Source organism: Neophocaena asiaeorientalis, unplaced genomic scaffold, assembly GCF_003031525.2.
Source record: "Neophocaena asiaeorientalis asiaeorientalis breed wild unplaced genomic scaffold, Neophocaena_asiaeorientalis_V1.1 scaffold78, whole genome shotgun sequence".
Lineage (NCBI taxonomy): Eukaryota > Metazoa > Chordata > Mammalia > Artiodactyla > Phocoenidae > Neophocaena > Neophocaena asiaeorientalis.
Window position 1 is genome coordinate 6,692,671 of NW_020175018.1, and position 21,648 is coordinate 6,714,318.

General features: G+C 37.5%; 1 protein-coding gene across 2 annotated transcripts in view; it reads right to left on the minus strand.

The window, feature by feature from the left end:
• Window positions 1-7,821: 7,821 nt before the first annotated feature.
• MEGF9 (multiple EGF like domains 9) overlaps window positions 7,822-21,648 on the minus strand; it is an 85,094-nt gene continuing 71,267 nt past the window's right edge. The window contains exons 4-6 of one of the 2 annotated variants that reach the window (XM_024762292.1): window positions 15,147-15,290; window positions 14,433-14,603; window positions 7,822-12,557 (exon numbers count right to left, since the gene is read on the minus strand). In XM_024762292.1, coding sequence (XP_024618060.1) covers window positions 12,106-12,557; window positions 14,433-14,603; window positions 15,147-15,290 — 767 coding nt within the window. In that variant the 3' untranslated portion in view covers window positions 7,822-12,105. Of the gene's footprint in view, window positions 12,558-14,333; window positions 14,604-15,146; window positions 15,291-21,648 lie in introns of both variants that reach the window. The other variant, XM_024762290.1, reaches the window with a different exon arrangement.

Consider the following 21,648-nt stretch of genomic DNA (forward strand, 5'->3'; position numbering starts at 1 on the left):
GAAGTATAGTTGATTTACAATATTGGGTTTTTTCAGGTGTACAACATAGTAATTCGTTTTTTGCTTTGTTTTTTTGCAGATTATATTCCGTTATATGTTATTACAAGATATTGGGTATAATTCCCTGTGCTATACAGTAAATCCTTTTTGCTTCTCTATTTTATGTATTTTACTTTGAATCTGTTAATCCCATACTCCTAATTTGTCCCTCCCCCATCCCTCTCCCCTTTGGTAACCATAAGTCTGTTTTCTAGGACTGAGAGTCTGTTTCTGTTTTGTATATGGATTTATTTGTATTATTTTTTAGATTCTACATATAAGTGATATCATTAAGTATTTGTAAAATTTTTATCTTAAATTTAAATAGCCACACGAGGCTAGTGGCAACTGTATTAGCATTGATATAAAACATTTCCATCACCCCAAAAAGTTCCCATGTGATCCAGTCCCAACCAATCTCCCTTCCCCTTCAGGAAACCATGATCTACTTTCTATCATTAAAGATTTGCCTTTTCTAGAGTTTCAGGTACCTGGCGTCATACAGTATGTACACTTTCTGTGCCTGGCTTCTTTTGAAAACAGGTACTTTTTTTGTTTTTTTGCGGTACTGCGAGCCTCTCACTGCTGTGGCCTCTCCCGTTGCGGAGCACAGGCTCCGGACGCGCAGGCTCAGCGGCCATGGCTCACGGGCCCCGCCGCTCCGCGGCATGTGGGATCCTCCCGGACCGGGGCACGAACCCGCGTCCCCTGCATCAGCAGGTGGACTCTCAACCACTGAGCCACCAGGTAAGCCCAAAACAGGCACTTTTAATTCTATATCCTAAAGCCTATCATACTGCCTGGCAGATAATAGGTGTTTAATAAATGTTGGTGAAAGAGTGAATTATAAACCTTAATTAGAATTAATGATCTTATCCCAAACACTCTTTTTTCCCCACCTAATAGAATACAAGAATGAAAAAGGCACTCACAGAGACCATTTAACTAAATCTCTTGGATGTACCAATGGAAAGACTGAGACCCAGATGGGTTCCATGGCCTGTCCCAGTTCACTCTGTAAACTTAGAACGAAGGTTACAGCCTACATGTGCAGACACCAACACTTGTACTCTTCTCACTTTGCAATACCCACCTGCCATCCGTTTCCCATAGGCCAACATGGCAACTCTGTGAATCCCTGTGGGACCACAGGGATGCCTTCAAGATGCCATGCTGCCTACTTCAGCCTCCTGTGGATGCCATCCTGGCCCTAGATCACCTACCGAACCACAGAAACAGCAGCGATTAAACTCAGAAAAGTATCTCATTTCATTCCAAGCATACCTAAAACCTAGGAGTGACCTTCCTCCAATACTGGGCTGTGGGTTGGTTTTCTGCTCAGAAAACAAGCCACCCGGTACCGCTCAATAGAGAAAGAATAACACTGCATTTATTGAAGACCTCCTAAATAAAAGGGAGAGAGGAAAGGACCTACCATTCATTATAGATGTGGCATGTGCTGGGGTGCTTCACATATGATTTCATTTAACCTCAGTGCGACCTTAAGAGGTCAGCATCATTATTCCTTCTACAGGTGAGGACAGTAGGATTAAGAGCCATCAGTTATCTTGCCCAGGATACTACAGTGTGGAGCCTGCACTGGAATCCTCTCTGCTTCCAAAGCTGACACTCTTTATACTACAACCTATTGTGTTTTAGAACTCAGTTAAAGAGCTTTTCTATTGATGTTCCAGGATGCATCCTTTCATTAGTAAAAGCTAAGTAATCTATACTGTTGTTTGCTGGGAAACTCAGCTAAATTAGGTGCCAATTGCTAATGTAGCCTCAGCCTAGCTTTGCTGGTATACTTCTATCTCCTCTTTGGTATACTAAACTGGTACTTTTATCCTTTATTTAGTGGTTTAATGATCTCTGTCTTTTAATACAAAAGGTGAGGTACAGATTATAAGTAAATGAAGTTCTTTCTTTACTCAGGACCAATAACCTGTTAACACTGCTACCTTTTCATTTTAACTGAAGGAGATTCAAAATGTAACTGTTGCCAAACTCTGATCCTTGCACCAGCATATAAAGGCCTATCCATTTCAGACAATTGCTTTGGAGATTAATGGCCCATTGGAGTCTATACAATTTGCTTAATTGCCCCCAAATTATTATCTCAACTAAAACAGAATCTTAAGAGACAACCATTAACGTCTTTATCCTTGTCTGGAAGAATCTCATCTCTTGGCAAAAATAGCTTCTTCAAATGAAACTGGATAATCCCCTGGCCATGCTTATTAAAGATAACAATGGCTCATTTTAAAAATGTTTTGGGGGAATTAAAAAGCTGAGATTTAGCCTGTTCTGCAAGCTATTGAAAATAAAGGCAGGAAGGGGAGGACAACAAAAGCATCCACATATCAGACTAAGTTTGCTTCCTACCCAGTCAGCACAGGCCACAATGTTTGAGGATATGCAATCCAGTCTGTGGGCGAGATCTGTCTCTGCAGTATAGGAGTGAGCTTCATCGGCACCATTCCGCTGAAGGAAATTTTGTGCTGTTTGTTCCCAGTGCCACTCAGAAACGTCCCTATTTACAAATGACTTGGTGCTGCCCCAGATAACAGTCTATTTGGTTTTTGGTTTAGGCTTGCATTACTTTAAAGCTTACGAACTACAGTTCATACATGCCTTTACCGTATTTACCAGTGTAAACCCTGCAGTACATTACCGTATTTACCAGTGTAAACCCTGCAGTACATTACCGTATTTACCAGTGTAAACCCTGCAGTACAGCAGATTCCATCACTCATTCATTCACTAACATTTATTGAGCACCTTTTGGTACCAGGGCCATGCTTGGTTATATATACATTAATGTATATATACACATTATATATATAAATGTATGTATATATTATATATATACATTATATACATAAATGTATGTATATATATACATACGTTTAATGTATATATATACATTAAAAGATGTATACAGGGGCTTCCCTGGTGGCGCAGTGGTTGAGAGTCCGCCTGCCGATGCAGGGGACACGGGTTCGTGCCCTGGTCCGGGAAGATCCCACATGCCGCGGAGCGCCTGGGCCCGTGAGCCATGGCCGCTGAGCCTGTGCATCCAGAGCCTGTGCTCCGCAATGGGAGAGGCCACAGTAGTGAGAGGCCCACGTACCGCAAAAAAAAAAAAAAGATGTATACAGTCCCAGCTCTCAAGCTGAACAGATAATTTGATAGTAGAGAGTATCATCATCATCATCTTCTTCTTTATCATGTTATTATCATGAATGAATGTTGGATTTTGTCAAATACTTTTTCTGCATCTATTGAGATAATCCTCATAAGATTTTTTTCAGTCTGTGTGAATTTCATTGATTTTCAAGTATCACACCAACTGTGCATTCATGGAATAAATTCCAGTTGGTCGTGAAATACTATTTTTTATATATATATAATATATAATTATTAAATTATATACTAAATATATTTTATATGTTGCTGTATTTAATTTGCTTAAGTTTTCTTAGAAATATTTGTGTCTGTGTTCTGTCTAGTTTTTCTTTTCTTGTGATGTTTGTCTGGTTTTGGCATCAGGGTAATGCTAGTCTAACAGAATGAATTGGGAAGTATTATCTTTTTAATTTTCCGGGCCAAGTTTGTGCGGAATTGATATTATGTTTCATGGAATTCACCAGCGAAGCTATCTAGGCCTGGAGTTTCCTTTGTGGAAGGTTGTTAAATATAAATTCAATGTCTTTAATAGTTATAGGCCTCCTTAGGTTATCTGTTTGAGTGAGCTTTGGTAATCTGTGTCTTTCAACGAATCTGTACATTTCACCTGTCATCAAATTTATTGGCATAAACTCCTCTTATTATCCTTTTAATGTCTGTAGGATCTATAGTGACACCCCCTTATTACTGGGTTTTTTGTGTCTTTTAAAAAAATTTTCATGATCATTCTGGCTGGAAATTTATCAATTTTATTGAATTTCTCAACTTCTAGTTCATTGATCTTCTCTTTTGTTTTCTTTTATATTTATTTTTGCCCTTATTTTTATTCTTTCTTATCTTCTGCTTACTTGGAGTTTATTTTTCTCTTCCTTTTCTAGTTTAAGATAGAATCTTAGGTCACTGATTCGAGATCTTTCTTTTCTAATATAAACAGTGCTTTGAACTTCCCACTAAGCACTGCTTCAGCTGCATCCCACAAATTTGAAATGTTGTGTTTTCATTTTCATTCAGTTCAAAATACTTTCTATTTTATTCATTTCTTCTTTGACCCGTGTGTTATTTACAGGCATGTTAGTTTTTAAGTATTTCAGAATTTTCCAGATATATGTCTGTTACTAATTTTTAATTCCATGCAGAGAACATATTTTGTATGATTTAATATTTTTTAATTTAAGACTTATTTTATGGCCCAGTGTATGGTCTTTCTTGGTAAATGTTCCATGTACAGTTGAAAGGAATGTATATCCTGCTATTGTTGAGTGAGTGTTCCATGTAAATTAGGTCAAGTTGGTGACAAGTACTCTGTATCCTTACTACTCTTCTGTCTACTTGTTCTATATGTTATTGAGAGAAGGGTTGCAATCTCCAACTGTATTTGTGCTTTTTCCTATTTCTCTTTTCAGTACTATCAGTTTTGCTTCATGTGTGCTGAAGCTCTGTTCTTAAGTGCATAAATATTTAGGATTTTTATACCCTCCTGATGAATTTATTCTTTTAGTATTATGAAATAAAATGTAGTGGATTTGCGTTGTTTCTTTTTTTTTTTTGCGGTACGTGGGCCTCTCACTGCTGTGGCCCCTCCCGCCGCGGAGCACAGGCTCCGTAGGCGCAGGCCCAGCGGCCATGGCTCATGGGCTCAGCTGCTCCGCGGCATGTGGGATCCTCCCAGACCAGGGCACGACCAGGGCACGAACCCGTGTCCCCTGCATCGGCAGGCAGACTCTCAACCACTGCGCCACCAGGGAAGCCCAACACATAATGTATTTTTAAACAACATTCCATTTCCCATTTTTGGCCATTATATAAAAGAAATTATATTGTATATATTCTATGACTAGCTTTTTTTGCTTGACATTATGTTTTGAGACTCATCCATGATGTATATAGCTGTACTTCATTCATTCATTTTCAACTACTGTATAAAATTCTCTTCAAGGTATATGGATAGACCACAATTTATCCATTCTTCTACTGACAAACAGCTGGGATATTTCCAGTTATTTTGCTATAACAAATGATACTGCAATGAAGAGTTTGAAATGCGGGTCCTGGTACACATACATAAGAGCTTCTCTAAACTGTATACCAGAAGTAGAATTGCATGCACATTTTCAAAATATTCTATATTTTTCACTTAATTTTATTGTTTTTAATCATTCTTCCTTAGTCTTTTTTTTTTTAATAAAATTATTTATTTGTTTATTTTTGGCTGTGTTGGGTCTTTGTTGCTGCATGCGGGCTTTCTCTAGTTGCGGCAGGTGGGAGCTACTCTTCATTGCGGTGCACGGGCTTCTCATTGCGGTGGCTTCTCTTGTTGCGGAGCATGGGCTCTAGGCACGCAGGCTTCAGTAGTTGTGGCTCGCAGGCTCTAGAGCTCAGGCTTAGTAGTTGTGGCGCACGGGCTTAACTGCTCCCCAGCATGTGGGATCTTCCCAGACCAGGGATCAAACCCACGTGCCCTGCATTGGCATGCGGATTCTTAACCACTGCACCACGTGAGAAGACCCCCTTCTTCCTTATTATTAATGACAATATGTTAATTCAGCAGGTGTATGCACTAAGCCATGTCTCTGTTGTTGAACATCTAGAGTTTGTCTCCATTTTTTTGAATTTTATACACGACTCTGGGGGGAAAAATAATTGGGGGGTGGGGCACAGAAGCCTCTGCTTTTCAGGTCATTTCCTTATGAGAGATTCCCAGAAGTGGATTCCTTGCATCAAGGCTGTACCAATTTACATTCAGTGGGGGAGGGGATTATTGCTGAAATACATAAAGTAATCCCCATCCTAATAGCTGTTAATCCTTTCGGGATCATAGATCCTTTAGATACTGTGATTAAGGGTATGGACCTTTTCTCCAGGAAAAAAAAAACCACACACAAATTGTTTATATTCACAAGTAAGCATACAATCTCAAGAGTTTCTCAGACCCTCTGAACCCTGTATGCTGACATCTCTATTAAATAGAAACACTGTCTTACCCACTGAATATAAAATTTCTTATAATACCTCACCAAATAAGTTCACAGAACAACTGTTGTATCTGTCAAATACTTTTTGTTTTAAACCACCATTTACTGAGTACCCATAACATGCCAGCACTGTGCCAGATACAAGAGACAGAAGAGGAAATGCTCCTGGCTTCAAGGAATGCAGTCTACTGAGGAAGACATAATATAACAAGTATTTGTAATAAAATATGTGCAATAAGAGAGGTCTTCATTAGGCAAATGGAAATATAAATTAAGGACTTATCAACCTTCTTTTATCAAGGGTTTGCAAAGAATGAATAAACATTCTCAAGGATGTTATAGATAGAAGAAACAGTACCAGCAAAGGGAGAAAGACATCATATAACCCGACATATATAGGAAATTATACATGAGTTTATACAGTTGGGTTAGAATGGTAGTGAGCATAAGGAGGGGCTAAGACTCTTCCTTATTTGGAGCAGAGATTAAGAAAAACCTATTGACATTACAGGACTTTAGCAACTGGTCTGACAACACAAAGGAAACCACAAAAGAAGATCTCCTCCCAAACACTTCATTACCCAAACCTACTCTTATTACATACAAAGAAAACATTTTGCCTGCTTTCTCTGCAACTGTCTGAAGTTCAGTGTTCAACACACAACACGTGTATTCATCTTTTTTTAAATTTATTTATTTGATTTATTTATTTTTGGCTGCATTGGATCTTCGTTGCTGTGCACAGGCTTTCTCTAGCTGCGGAGAGCGGGGGCTACTCTTGCAGTGCACGGGCTTCTCCCTGAGGTGGCTTCTCTTGTTGCGGAGCACGGGCTCTAGAGCACAGGCTCAGTTAGTTGTAGCACACGGGCTCAGTAGTTGTGGCTCGCGGGCTTAGTTGCTCCGCGGCATGCTGGATCCTCCCGGGCCAGGGTTCGAACCCGTGTCCCCTGCATCGGCAGGCGGACTCTCAACCACTGCGCCGCCAAGGAAGCCCCATAAACAGGATTTTAAAGTTCAAATATCAACCAGCTGAAGCTGAATAAACCAACTGAAGTTTATAAAGCTCTCAGGAAAAACAAAGGCCTGACTTATTTTTTCTTATTTTTCAGGGTACCCCTTGGATCTCTAGATGGCATCCTTTGAGCTTTGTCAAAATAGAGGATCTCCAAGGGTACCTCAAAAGAGTAAAAAAAAGCACTCTCATTACAGGTTATCTAACAAACACATAGAACATGGTTCCCTTCATATTCTAAAGAAAGGACATTTTTTACATGCATGAAAAAGAAATCCAAAAGGAGCAAGTTTTTTCTGTAATATTTTCATGGAAAACCCAATGGATCTCATTGGAGACAAGTAAAAGCACAAACAAGAATATATGTTAATATATGCTTTTTTCTCAGGGTGTTTTGTTTTGTTCTGAGAGGGGGAAATCTTTGTGTGGCATTTCTTTTCCTAAGTGGAAAACATTCTTTAAAGGAACTTCCTAAAACAGAAAGCATGGTCAGTAAATGAAGGGTTCAAAGACTTTCATGAAGTGGTTTGAAAATAAATGATCTGTGACATATATTAAAAGACTTCCAAAAACTCTGACCACATAAAAAAGTAAAACAACAAATCTACAATAGGTACAAATTATATACATTTATTTTTTAATAATTTTAAATAATACTCTTGTATAAATTCTTTCATATATTCAAATCATACACAAATTTAGAAATGCATCATGAAGCCTAGTACAGCATATGCATGAGACATGTTTTTAAAATTTGTGTTAGAATTTTAGCGACATAAATACAAGTTTAATGTTTCAGAAACACTCCCCAATTGCTTGGGCTGAAATTTAACGTAGTACAGAGGGCTTGTGCCTAGCATGAAAACGTCACTGTAAATCAGTTAGCTCTTGGACTAGTGCAGACCTAAAGCCTGGGCTCACGTTCTAGGGCTGCTGGTTCAGTTACTGCGTATGCATGATAAGTAAGAAAGGTTCCCAATGGCCTTTGAAAAAGCATCATTCAACCACTGACACTGTGATGATCCAGAACTGTTCTAGTCCATGTGATGTCATTTGACTTCTTCCGATGAATCAGTGTGTTCTTCCTGCTTCTCCCCTTGGCATAATCACTGGCTCGGGGCTGAAGGGAAAGCTTGCATTAACCTTCCGTTACTCCCCTGCACACACCAAACTCATTTTAGCTTCCAAATTCCTATCAAGATGATCATAATAGACCAAAGGTTCTTCGTGATGAGGCCAGAAATGCTTTCTTTGCTCTAACAGATTACATTGGGTTGCTTTTTACTTCTCTGACATTTCTGTCAGAGAGCTTTCCTTGAGATATATAAATTCAACTCCTTCCCACATACCTCAAAATATAAGAACCTGGGAATGTTCATGATAAGTGGTGCTATGTTCACCATATGCGCTACAGAAAATACAGGTCCAAGGTGAATGATTTAATGACCCAGTCCAAACTGAGGCTGTCGGGAAGCAGTACTGTTGCTTCAGCTCTCTGGCTCCAGAATAGCACAAGAAGGACTAAGTGTCCTCAAGGCACTCAGCTGACCAAAATGAACTAGTGGGTCAGTGAGTATTGCTTTAATGGTCAATTTTCTGGGAATATTGGGGCTAGAGAGTAGACATCTAATTTGATGCTTCCACAAATCCTCTGCCCCCACATCTCCTCCCATTCCACGTCCGCTCTGTTCTCCTCTCTTAGAATCCAGGTATCCCTAAGAGTAACACACTAGATCCATAGGACCTTAGTATAAATGAGGTTTAGTTTTTGTTATCATTTTTCTCTATAACTGGAGAAATTCCATTAGAAGAGACCTCTGGGAGGTAGAGGATGGAGGGAGGGAGGGAGGGAGGGAGGGGAAAGTAAGGGAGGACAGACATACTTAGCAACACTACCGAGGGCATCTGTCAGAAATGCGGAAGGGCTTACTAAAACGAATTAATGAAGACAAAAGTATCACTTAATAGCAATATCTGTCATTCATCAATAAGATTCATACTAGTCTTATCTCATTTGAAAATAAACGCATTCCTAATCCTTAGACAAAAATTCTTCCAATATTAGTCTTTCTAAAGGACGTATGGGATCCTGGTGCTAAATGCCATAGTCCATGGGGATCATGCCTTTAGAGAAATGACTATTGTGCAATGCATCCCATACTGGTCTCCTAGTCTGATTTTGGTGGTAGATCACTTCATGATTGATTTCATTTTAGAGCAAAATTATTTCCACCAGCAGAAGCATGGGACACTAAAGAATATTATTTAAAACAGATTTTAAGACCTTAATTTTTTCCATCAGGACAAATTGAGAACATGACCTAGGAACTGTTCATAAATATTCAAAGGTAAACGTTCTTTGTGATTCAGTTTTTGCAATATCTTTTAAAGTGTGTTTCGTGGAATGTCTACATGGCCAGAATCCAGACTATTTGGCTTTGGCTCTTAGACCCCAACAAACTCTTTCTTTCTCTATTCGGTTAACTTCTGTTTAACAAACGCTTATTTCTCACCATCCTCAATCCCTGGCTTGAGGAGGTAGTAATCTGGGGGAAAGGCAGGTATGTCACTTTACACAATTCCTTGGAACTATGCACTGCACAGTCTATACACGCGTATGTGGCAGCTGCTGGGGAAATCAGGTTTCCTTTCCCTGCTTGGAAGGATTAGTTCACTTTAATGAAGCACAAACTGGTATTTTAATTTTCTTGTCACCAATACTGGCTTCAGAGAGTAATCCTCCTGTGTTCTTTCCACAAAGTCCTTCATGGCTGTATGGCCCTGGATTGTACCTCGTACTTAGAAAAATTAGAAACGTTCACAGATGGGCTCTTCCTCCCAGCCTTCTTGTGTTCATGGCTGGGCAATTTCTGCACAAGCATATGGTTGAAAGAACATGTGCTTCGGAGTCAGGAGTCCTGATCCCAAGCCTAATAATGACATATTATATAGCTTTGAACAAGACATTTAACCTCACCTATAAAATGGGAACAACAATTATTCCTCAGGGGCCTATGGTGAGGAACAAAGGACACATATATAGAAAGATGCTTTGCAAACTGCAAAGGGCTATAGAAATAGTAACTAATTTTAATGTAATATAATCTCTACTTTCACGAACCATGGCCAAATATTCGGAGCACCTAAGGTTAACAGAAGTAGATTACCTGCCTGTGCATCCTCCAGAGCATCATCTCCAAACCCTGAGAACAACTACAGAGGGATGTGACCACATTCCAGGTTCTTCTCGGGGGAAGTTAGGCAGAGTTACCAACTTGGATTTCCGAGGTCTAATCTTTGTTTTTTTTTTCTAACCACTTGACAGTTTGCTCTCCTTCCTAATAAATATCTCTATTTGACTTCTGGCTGCTTTCCTGGCTTGCTTAATCTACAATCTGTCAATATCATAATTAGATGAGAGCAAAGGTAGAGATAGCCTCTAAGAAAAAACTGCATCTAAAAGCAAGGACCAACAATAGCCACTCAATTACAGAGCTACCCTCTAACCAGACCAGAAGATACAAGAACTGTAGCACTGCAGAGAGATGGTACACACCTCATGGCATGTGAGTGACAGGCTACGTTCAAATGTAGGAAGTATTTTGGGGTGGGGGGAGAATATAAATATTTCACAGGCATGATATTTCACAGGGGATCCCAAGTAATAATGATGGCTTTTCTTTTGGAACTAAAATATTTCTAATTCCTTTGGAAGACTATGTTTTACATTTTAAAAAATTCTTTAATGAGAATATATTCTACATTAATCTATGTAAAATATATAGAGGCTAATGTCTAATCAGGTGAGTAGTTTGGAGAGTGCAGCCTGTGTCCCAGCTTAACAAACACTGTCTGCAAAGTCTATTGCTTGAATCTATAGGAAGCCAAGACCATAGACTCTACTTTTAGATTGAAAAGGGAAAGAAAAATTAGAAACATCCAACCTCTTATGAATTTCAACAGTGTCCAAAGAGGGACTAAAAATGACTGGTGCTCACCAGAGTCCCAGCTCTAGCAATATTGCCATCTATTTTACAGTATTTTAACCCCATATTTTCTTTTTACAACTCCATTAACTGCTGTACAAATAAATTCTAGATGATAAAATATGACATGTTTTTTTTACAAATAGATACAAATACAATGCTGACCAGATATTCTACATTAACTATATACACCTTATTTCTCTAGAGGCAGGAATATTCCTTATTTTTAGACAATTTATCATTTACACTGAGACCCCAAGGAGGGACCATCAGCTTCCTGCTCCCAGATGTTGCCTCCCTCTCTCTACCATTAGAAGCTTATCCTGTGCTTTAATCTTATCATTGAGCAAGAATTCTGGAAGGAAAAATCAAACCCTTCTAAAGATCTTCTTGGGACTTTTCTGCCCCTATTCTGGAAATAATCAAGGTTGTTTATTGTGATACAGCCCAAACATCAGCTTTTCCTCAATGAATATCACCCCTGACCCCTCCTTTAAAAAAATGTGTTTCAGGAATGGAGATGAAGTCTTCTGGCAGTCCTTTCCCCCTCCACATCCATCATCCTGTTTCCGCTGGTCTGATAAACACTTCCCCAGAAGTCTATTTGGAGGTCAAAGTGGATTTGGGCTGCACTCTGCGGTTCCGCCTTTCTATACTCCCATGTGGTTTGGTACAAAAATAGACTTTACTTCAAGTCCTTATTGTCAGTGACTGCTTCAGATCTTCATGGGAAATCTAAGAGTAATAGGCTAAGTACATTATAAATTTGTACCTGAAAATTTCAGATGCACTATATGCCTTTGCTTTCTCATCTCAGTGACTCTACCCAGGTTTTGTTCGGCCCAGGCGCTGATGCTGTTTTAGTAAGCACTGTGGTCTCACAATCCAGGAGAACAGCTCTAGCTCCTTAGGCTTTATAGTTATGTATTGGTGTCGTCAGGGTCAGTTGCCCATTGGGAGCCACTTCATTGCCATCATCTTCCAACAGTCCTGACACATCTGCATTGGGAATGCTGTCATGGTAGCTGCTGAAACTGATATTGTCTTCTTTCAGCTCAATGGTCCAAAAGGGGGCGTTGAGTTTCCGGTTTTGGTACTCCCGGTACATATATACGGCCCCCACAAAACCCATCAGCAGCACCACCACGATGATGATGACTGTCAAAATGATGATGTTAAACTGGGTCCACGATACATCAGCTAAAGCTGATGTGCTATTTTCAGCAGAGCTTACTGAAAAGATAGTCTGCAGGGCTGTAGGGGTAAATGTACTATTTATAACAGGGGTGGGCACTGATGTGGTCAAAGAGGCATTGGAAACCAAAATGGTAGAACCTTCAGGTGTTGGAACAATAACTTCTGAAAATAAAAACAGAGAATGAAATGTAAAAGACAAAATATCTTGTTTTAAGAAACCATAAAAGAAATATACATGGTAGTGGAAATTGATATGGGATGCTGACATGATACTCTGCTTTACGGTAACGCAAGTTAAAAATAACTTTTTAAGAAATATCATGAAAAGAATCAGGGTCTAGAAAGCTAGATTATTACATACATGGCTGTTATCCAAAGTGTATAATATCTATGCTAAAATCTTTGGGAAAATTCTAATGTTGGAGTTTTCCAACCTTCTGTACTCTTGAATAGATTCATACAAATTCCTAAAAAGGTAGTAAATATGTCACTAGAGACTTCTAAATCACTTGGTTAAAAGTGATTTAGATAATAATCATTTGAACTAAGTTCAACATGTCTGATGGCATTTCATAAAGGTAAAATTCTCTTCAATGGAGGCAAAAACAAAATAGGAAAAATTGTATTTCTAGTTACTTCTGAAAAACACATTTTAAATATCCAAAGTTGATATCAGCCAAGACAGAAAACAGCCATTGCAAGCGTAGTGATTCTTCCTTTATGTATGTTATAGCTATTTTATAACTAAGGTACTATACTTTGTACTTTTAATGCAGCATAGCTCAGTAGAAATAGCAAAAGCTTTGGAATCAAGTAGAACCATGTGGCAATAAATAAGTCAGTTAATCTTTTTAAAACTGAGGTTCCTCATCAATAAAATGGGAATAATGATATCTACTTTGCAGAGTTCTTGGGAAGGATTAAATTAGATAATGTACTATATGACATTATCACATTTAATGTTTACAGTGCTTGGCACATAGTAGGCACTCAACAAAATGATTACTATTATCATTACAATTCACTAAAGTCAGACACATCAATCTATCCTAAAAAGAGGCATGTTTTACATTTCCTAATAACTAATAAGAAAAATCATCTCAGTCCTGTCAGCTAAGTATGGACAAGGTATGCCTCTAGTGGGAAAGAGAATTGAGTGACAGGACCTCCAGGCTAATGATAGGGTTCAATCTGAGCTTTTTAGCCTTGATAACAGCAGAATAAGGATATCAAGAAAATGGCAGAAGGATAACCCTTGCCACAGACCAACTGCCTATCAACCCAGTGTTCAGCATCTGTCAGAATATCAAAGAATGGTTTATAGAAGAGCATGGCCTAATCTCTATGACCTAATAAAGCCTGAATATCCCTAATTCATCCTAAATTTCTAATCATTAATTTTCATCTAAACCCTAACTGAACTTCCCTGAAAGAAACATTTTGCCATATAAATAACTTTCTCTTTTAAAAATTGAGGAATATTTTTTACTGTTTCCTCCATCACACCTGGGAAAACTTAAGCCCAAAGTTAGGACAGAAGTTAGAATAAACCCTTGTTTCTCAGCTGGAACTTCTAACCAGATATAGGTTTCTACTTAAAAAGACCTTTGATGATCACTGGAAGTGATGAGAATACAGGAAGCAAAGGATAAAAGAAATGACAGGACTTTTAAAATATTTTTTAAAAACAGATGAAGAGAAAATGTGAGAACACTGCAATGACTTTGTCTTGGTCCTCAGATTTCTAGAGTTGACTCTGCAGTCTCAGGAGAGCAACAGGAATAGAAGGAAATCTCTTTAGGCAAATATCTATCAAAATCTATTTCCAGAAAACTTCTCTGGTAGGATCGGAAGCTTTTACAAAGCTAAAAGTAGCTGTCCTGAAATTTTCACTGCTAGGTTTAAATATTAAATTTACAACCTTAGGTGAAGTTTTACCTTTCTTGATGCAATTTCCCTCAAGGTCTTGAACATAACCTTCTAGGCAGTTCTCACACCAAAACCCAGTGGTGTTATGGAGGCAGTTGATGCACTCACCACTCTCAGGCTTACAAATCTTTGGAGTTTTAACTGGGTCCACGTGGCCATGACACTGGCACTCCATACAGATGCTGTCAGAATTGTAATAGCCATTGTCACATTCATTGCAGTTCTGGCCCATGTAACCATCTTTACACCGGACACATTCAGGTTCCAATTCACCGAGTTCTGACAGAGAACATCAAAATAATTTAGTAAAATTTCAAGCTACAATTGAAAATGCAAAACTACTACTAGTCCCCCCACCAAAACAGTTTACACACCCTGCCTACTATCTCCTCTCAAACTTAAGAAACACATGGAATTCAAACTAATAATTTACACCTTATTTATTAATTGTCCAGTTTGTTGTGAGAATGATAGGGCCACCCAGAAAATCTATTTAGGTATAGAAGGAAAGAAGTGTGCTTACATAAAGAATCTGAGCAATTGAGATGGATAGGCATTCAAAATATTTTTATTCCTTCCTCTTTAGTCATGTCAGATGGAACAAAATACAGTTTTAACAAAAACTTCCTCATCCCTCCCTCATGTCTCATTTCACATATGTATTTGGATTTGACTGCAAATTCCTAGAAAGGAAAACCTATACAATTTTTATAACTCCCTTTCACCTACAGCATCTAGAATTTTATCAACACACTTTCTACCTATTGATAATTGATTCACTGATTTTTCCTCTAAAAATGAAGATTTAGGGAAAGGCCTTACTTATGATACAACTGCCTGTAGATGTCACTGCTGAACAAGGGCAGCGAAGACATTCTTTAGTGGCATCAGGACTCTGATAAAATCCTTCTTTGCATTCTTCACAATGATCCCCTCTGCTATTATCCTGGCAATTTAAACAAGCACCTAAAAGAAGCAAATCATTTCAAGAAGTTAAAGATTTACTCTGAAAGCACAGTAACTTTAAATAAATCATACCTGCAACCAAAAAACCTTAAGAGTTAACCAGAAAAAGTTATCCAACAGAGATTGCACAGAGTTCAGTTTCTACCCCATCTTATTTCTATACTAAACAGGCATATCAGTTCTGTGTCCCCTACTAGATTGTAAACTCTGTAGGGAAAGGCTAGGTACATGACTAGAGTCGCAATAAACCCTTGTTGATTGACTGACTACATACCAAAAGCAGGCCAACAATTTGCAAAGAAAAAATAAAAACAACCTAAAGACCTATTAAAAGAAGAATAGATAAATTGTATTATTTTAATAGTTGGGATACTGTAGTTAAATTAGTGAACTACACCATATGTATGAACACACATAAATCCTAAAAACAACGTTGGTTGAAAAAAGCAAATTGTAGAATGATACGTAAAGAAGGAGAGTGCTTACTTATTTTGTAAAAATTGATTGATTGAAATAAAAATTTTAAAAACCACACTAAATAATACTAAGCAAATGGATACATAATACTTTGGGCAGATGGATACATACATATGCAGTAAAAATTAAATCCAGACTAAGAGGGTATAGGCAAGTTATATGCTGTTTGTCTCTGTAGAGGGAGGGAGAAAAACGAGAGCAGGGAAGAAAACAAAGAGGAAGAATTCCAGCTCTACTTCAAATTTTCTATTTCAAATATGTATAAATATTAAGCAAAATACCAAAGTGTTAATATTTATTAATTCTTTGTTATATTATTCTCCATATTTTTTAAAGATTTTTTTTTTGATGTGGACCATTTTTAAAGTCTTTATTGAATTTGTTAAAATATTGCTTCTGTTTTTTATGTTTTTGGTTTTTTGGCCCCAAGCCATATGAGATCTTAGCTCCCCAACCAGGGATCAAAACAACACACCACCCCCTGCATTGGAAGGCAAAGTCTTAACCACTGGACCACCAGGGAAGTCCCTCTCCATATGGTTTTATATTTAAAAATTCAAAATAAAAATGAAAACAATTAATAAAGAAAATGAAAAGGAAGGAGGCAAGCAAAGTTATGTGTTTCTTAATAATACTCCTTTGGTTCCCTACTAGTAAGGACATTCTAGTAAGGACTGAAGCAGCATAACATCTGCAAACAGGAAACAAAAATGTGTAGAGTAATTTACATTCCACAAAGATTCAAAGGGACACTCAGAACTCCTATTACAGAAATAAATGAGTAAACTCTACAAAGAAATCTAGGAAGACAATGAAATTTTTACATGATAAGCTAAATATAGTTCAGTGCAAAAGTATCATAAGTAATTTTATTTGATTTCTTTTCCTTACTAGTGAAATATTTACAAAAAAGGGGAACAAGAATGAGGCTGTGGAATAAAATGGTCTGACAACTGGAACAAGATATGAAAAACCAAAAGAATGAAAATTATTAACATACATCTCAATTCTTATGTGATTACAGCAAAGTTCCTTGAAACTTCATGAACTTATTCAGAAAGACATTTTTTTATTATATGAACACGTAACTCTGAATTAAATCAAATTTGCATGTAAATATCACTTTTAATCATATACTTTGTTAAGGCCTGATAGTGTTAATGGTATATTTCATATATGTAACAAAGTAGTATATCCTCACACATTGATAAACACTTAAGGTACTGGTTTCTTCACAGATCTTCTTATATCCTGATCCCTCTTTAGCAATGTATTTCATATATGTAACAAAGTAGTATATTCTCATACGTTGATAAACACTTAAGGTACTGGTTTCTTCGCAGATCTTCTTATATCCCGATCCCTCTTTAGCTGTATATCATCGTGACAATAAAAATAGCTGAAAAATACATACTAGGAAACTGTAGATTTGGGCTCTAAAAATAAAATAAATGTCAAAGCGTTCTGCAGGTTGGAAAAGTCAAAACCTGCTTTATGTATAAAATCTGTCTACATGCTCTCCCCCTATTAAAAATGTCCAACGGAAATAATTTTCAAGAAAAATTTCTGATAACGTCCTAAACTTTAATACAAAAATATCTCAAAAATTAATAGTTCTGAAACAGAATAATTCTGGATGCGTTCCAATAACATGCCATTTGCAATGTGTCAAGAAAAGGTCTTATTAAAAAACAGTATGTATATATATATATATATATATATATATATATGCTTTTAATACTTTGCTCCTACAATGTTACTGGACCTACATGCTTATTATTTTGGGGCTCTCTACTATTCTAGGTAAGACCTTCAAATGTTTGTCGTTGTGCTTATCACAATACAGCTTCACTCTCCTAAACCATTTATATTAGAATATTTAATATTTTTTCCAGAAGAATTTCTTATTTCAATTTGTTTTATGTCACAAGCCGCAATGAGAAATCAATAAGAAAAAATAAGCCTACATGGTAAATATGTTATCTGAAAAGTAAAGGAGGAATCAAGTATAACAATAAAACTCATCAGTTTTTAAAAACAGCATGCACATGGAACACAGCTATAGAAAAAGAAAATTAATAAATTAAAGACAGATAAGACATAAATACACCAGAATGCTACCAATAGTTGTGAGGGGCAACAGTCCTTTAAGTGAATTTTCCCCTCTAATTTTTAAATTGTCTCTAGTATGCACTTATCACTTTTATTTTTACTATCTTAATTTTTTTCTGATTACAAAATTAATACATTGTAAAATGTACCAAATGCATATTGTAAAGTATTTCAAAAGCTCAAGCAATTTTAAAACATTTCATGTACAAAACTGAAGATTGATTTTTACAATAAAAATAAAGATCATAACTTTTAAAGTCCATACAGAGCAGGAACGAATAATATGAATTTGCTTTTCTAACAGCTTACAACTCCTCTTTGGGAGGCAACATAACATAAGAAAAATGGTATGTATTTCATGTTAGATATGAGTTCCACTCTCAGCTGAACCTCTTACAGCTATGTGACCTTCAGCAAATAGCTTCTCTGAGTTTCACTTTTTTAATATGTAAAATGGGATAATAATTCCTTGCCCAATGATTTAATGTAAACATTTCAGAGGGTATATGTAGATATTCCATAGGATATAATGCTTCAAATTCCTCCTCTACAAACTAGGAAAGCTTAACTAGATGAGATCTAAATTCCCTTTAAAATCTGAAATTTGAGAATCTTTCTTTTATGATAAATGACATATAAAAATTAGCTGAAGTGTAACTTTGTTCATTATGCTCTGCCTGGAACCTCCCAAATATAACAATACTGCCTTAAAATTCACATTTTCTTTGCTGAAAGATGGCCAAAGGAGCTAACCCAAAAAAAAGAATAAGTGTTTCCTGAAGATGATCTCATGCTCCTTGGCTAGGCATCAAAAAAATCTGGTGGGGGTAACCAAGAAAATAACTGGTCAAAGAAAGAATGTAGGGTTCTTTTCCAACCAAATTCAGTGAAAAAGCTTTGAAACCATAAATCGCCACCTGTAAAAAGCCTTTTCCTTATTTATTTCGTCACCTCTAGTTCACATATAAACCTGTCAGAAATGCAGCAAGGTACTTTGTTATAAAAAGAAATGCCTAATCTTCTCTACGCAACAGAAGACAAACTTCAACCTGTTAAACAGAAAGGCCAGCCTAAGCAAACAAGGGAGAGGGTAACAGAAGATAAGGTCAGAGAGAAAGGCAGAGGCCCAAAAAATGTAGTCATGGGAGGAAGTTTGAATTTTATTCCAAGAGGGATAGGAAGACTTTGGAGCGTCTGAGCATGCGAACGACATGATCTGGTTTTACATTTTTAAAAGATCACGCTGGTTGTTATGTGAGACTGGACTGTGGTGGGGTGGGGGTCAGAGGATGAGAGGACAAGAGAGAAGGCAGAATGGTCAGATGAGAGCGTGTCAAAGTAATTCAGAGAGATGACAGTTGCTTAGACAAGGATGATAGCAATGAAGGTCATGTTGAATGTCAGGCTGACAGAACTTGCTGACAGACTGCATCTGCAGTAAGGAAAAGAAGCAAATGTGACTCCTATGGTGCCAGTCACCAAAATGAAGAACACTAGGAGTAAAGTGGGCTTAGCTTATATAGTAAAATAAAGAGTTGTTTTGGATGTGTTAAGGCTACCCTGCCACTTAGAGCAGCGGTCCCCAACCTTCTAGCACCAGGGACTGGTTTCATGGAAGACAACTTTGCCATGGACAGGGGTGGGGGAGTGCGGGGATGGTTCAGGCAGTAATGTGAGCGATGGGGAGCGGCAGACGAAGCTTCACTTGCTCGTCCGCCGCTCACCTCCTGCTGTGAGGCCTGGTTCCTAACAGGTGGCGGACTGGTACCGGTCCACTGCCCGAGGGTTGGGGATCCCTGACTTAGAGCATTCAAATGAAGATGTCAAGTGCACTGTTAGATCTTTGAGTGTAGAGATCAAGGGAGAAATGTAACTCTGGTAATTAGCTCATTTGTAGATGGCATTTAAATTAAATCCAAGGGACTGAATGAGATCATTTAGGGAGAGTATAAATGCAGAAGACAAATGTGTCAAGACAAACAAACCTCTGAGGCACTCCAGTGCTTATAGGTGAAAAGAAGAAGATCTAGCAGAGCTGACTGAGGAGGAAAAAAAAAAAAAAACAGGAAAGTGTGATATTTTAAAGCTAATTCTTTTTTTTTTTTTTTTTTTTGCAGTACGCGGGCCTCTCACTGTTGTGGCCTCTCCCATTGCGGAGCACAGGCTCCGGACGCACAGGCTCAGTGGCCATGGCTCACGGGCCCAGCCGCTCCGCGGCATGTAGGATCTTCTCGGACCGGGGCACGAACCCGTGTCCCCTGCATCGGCAGGCAGACTCTCAACCACTGCGCCACCAGGGAAGTCCCATGTGTGATATCTTAAAGTGAAGAAAGTCACTGAGGAATGAAGGATGAAGGAGTGGTCAACTCAGTCAAGCTACTGACAAGTCAAGGTACTCACCATGAGACACTATGAATACACGAAGTCGCCTTAAATTCTTAAAAAGAAGTACACTATGTGAACATAAAGTTTTAGCTTAAAAATGACAGTCCCTCCCACCTCCATTTTAAGGGAAGTATGTGTTCAATAAAGAAAATCTAGAAAAATACAGGAGAATAGAAATAAGATAAAAATCACCCAAAGAAATCTGTTATTAAGATTTTGAATACTTTTCCTTGCATCTCTCCTTATATAGAGTAGTTTGGGTTTTGCTTTTTAAATAGTCTAAACATATGGCACATGTCATTGTATACCCTGTTTCTTTCACTCTCTCATGTCGTTATATTTCATTCTTTAAAACATTTTCATGGCAACATAACAATAGTTGCCATTTACTGACTGCTTGTAATTAGCCAGGCACTGTATAAACATATAGCACTGAATCTTCACAACATCCCATTAGGCAGTTACTGTTATAATCCCAAATTTCTAAGTGAAAAAACAAGGCTAAGTAATTTGTACAAGGTAAGTCAAGACTTCACTTTCTGTGCTCTTATCATGTATTGCCTAGATAACATAATTTGCTTCATTCCCCGCTGTTAGAAATAGAGTTGTCTTATTTTTTAGAATTATAACTGCCACTGTGGTGAGCATCTTTGAACATAAAGCTTTTTATGAATTTCAAATTATTTCCTAAGAATTGATTCCTGGAAACAGAATTACTGGACCAGGGAAATATTTTTAAGACACATTTCTTTCCAAAATATTTTTCTCAATATACTGTATCATGAAAACGTTACTTTAAAAATCTACTTCAATCTAAAACACAAGGTATAGATAAAGACTAGGTGGGTGGGGGAAATAAGAACTGCAAAAACACAGTAAGTGGCCACCAGAGGGCAACCGTATCACAACACTGTTGAAAAAAAATCTTTTGAAAGTTTGAGACAAAAGGAAAGACTGATTTTCTATTAAGCTGGCAGTTTTATACTATTTGCACTCTTTCACATTAGATTCCACTTTTATTATATTTCCAGAGAAACCATTTATTTCTTATTACTAGCTGCTTTAGAAATCATAACCATGAAAAGGATTTCTTTTGCCTTAAATTATCTCCTGAGCAAAAACAGGTTGGGATTTATGTGACACTAAAGAAAGCTACCTCGCTGCTGCAAGGAAAATTAGAAATGAGAACCAGCAATGTAGACTGCTTCCTGGTACCATAAATGACCTAGGGAGCAATTTAAATCAACTCAGCATGGTGAAGCATTTCTGTTGTTATCCAGGATTGAAACTCATCTTTGCTCTGTAAGTTTCTCCATTCATTTGTTCATTTATGCAACAAAAATTTAGCAAATACTTATTATGTGCAAATATCTTTACTAAATAT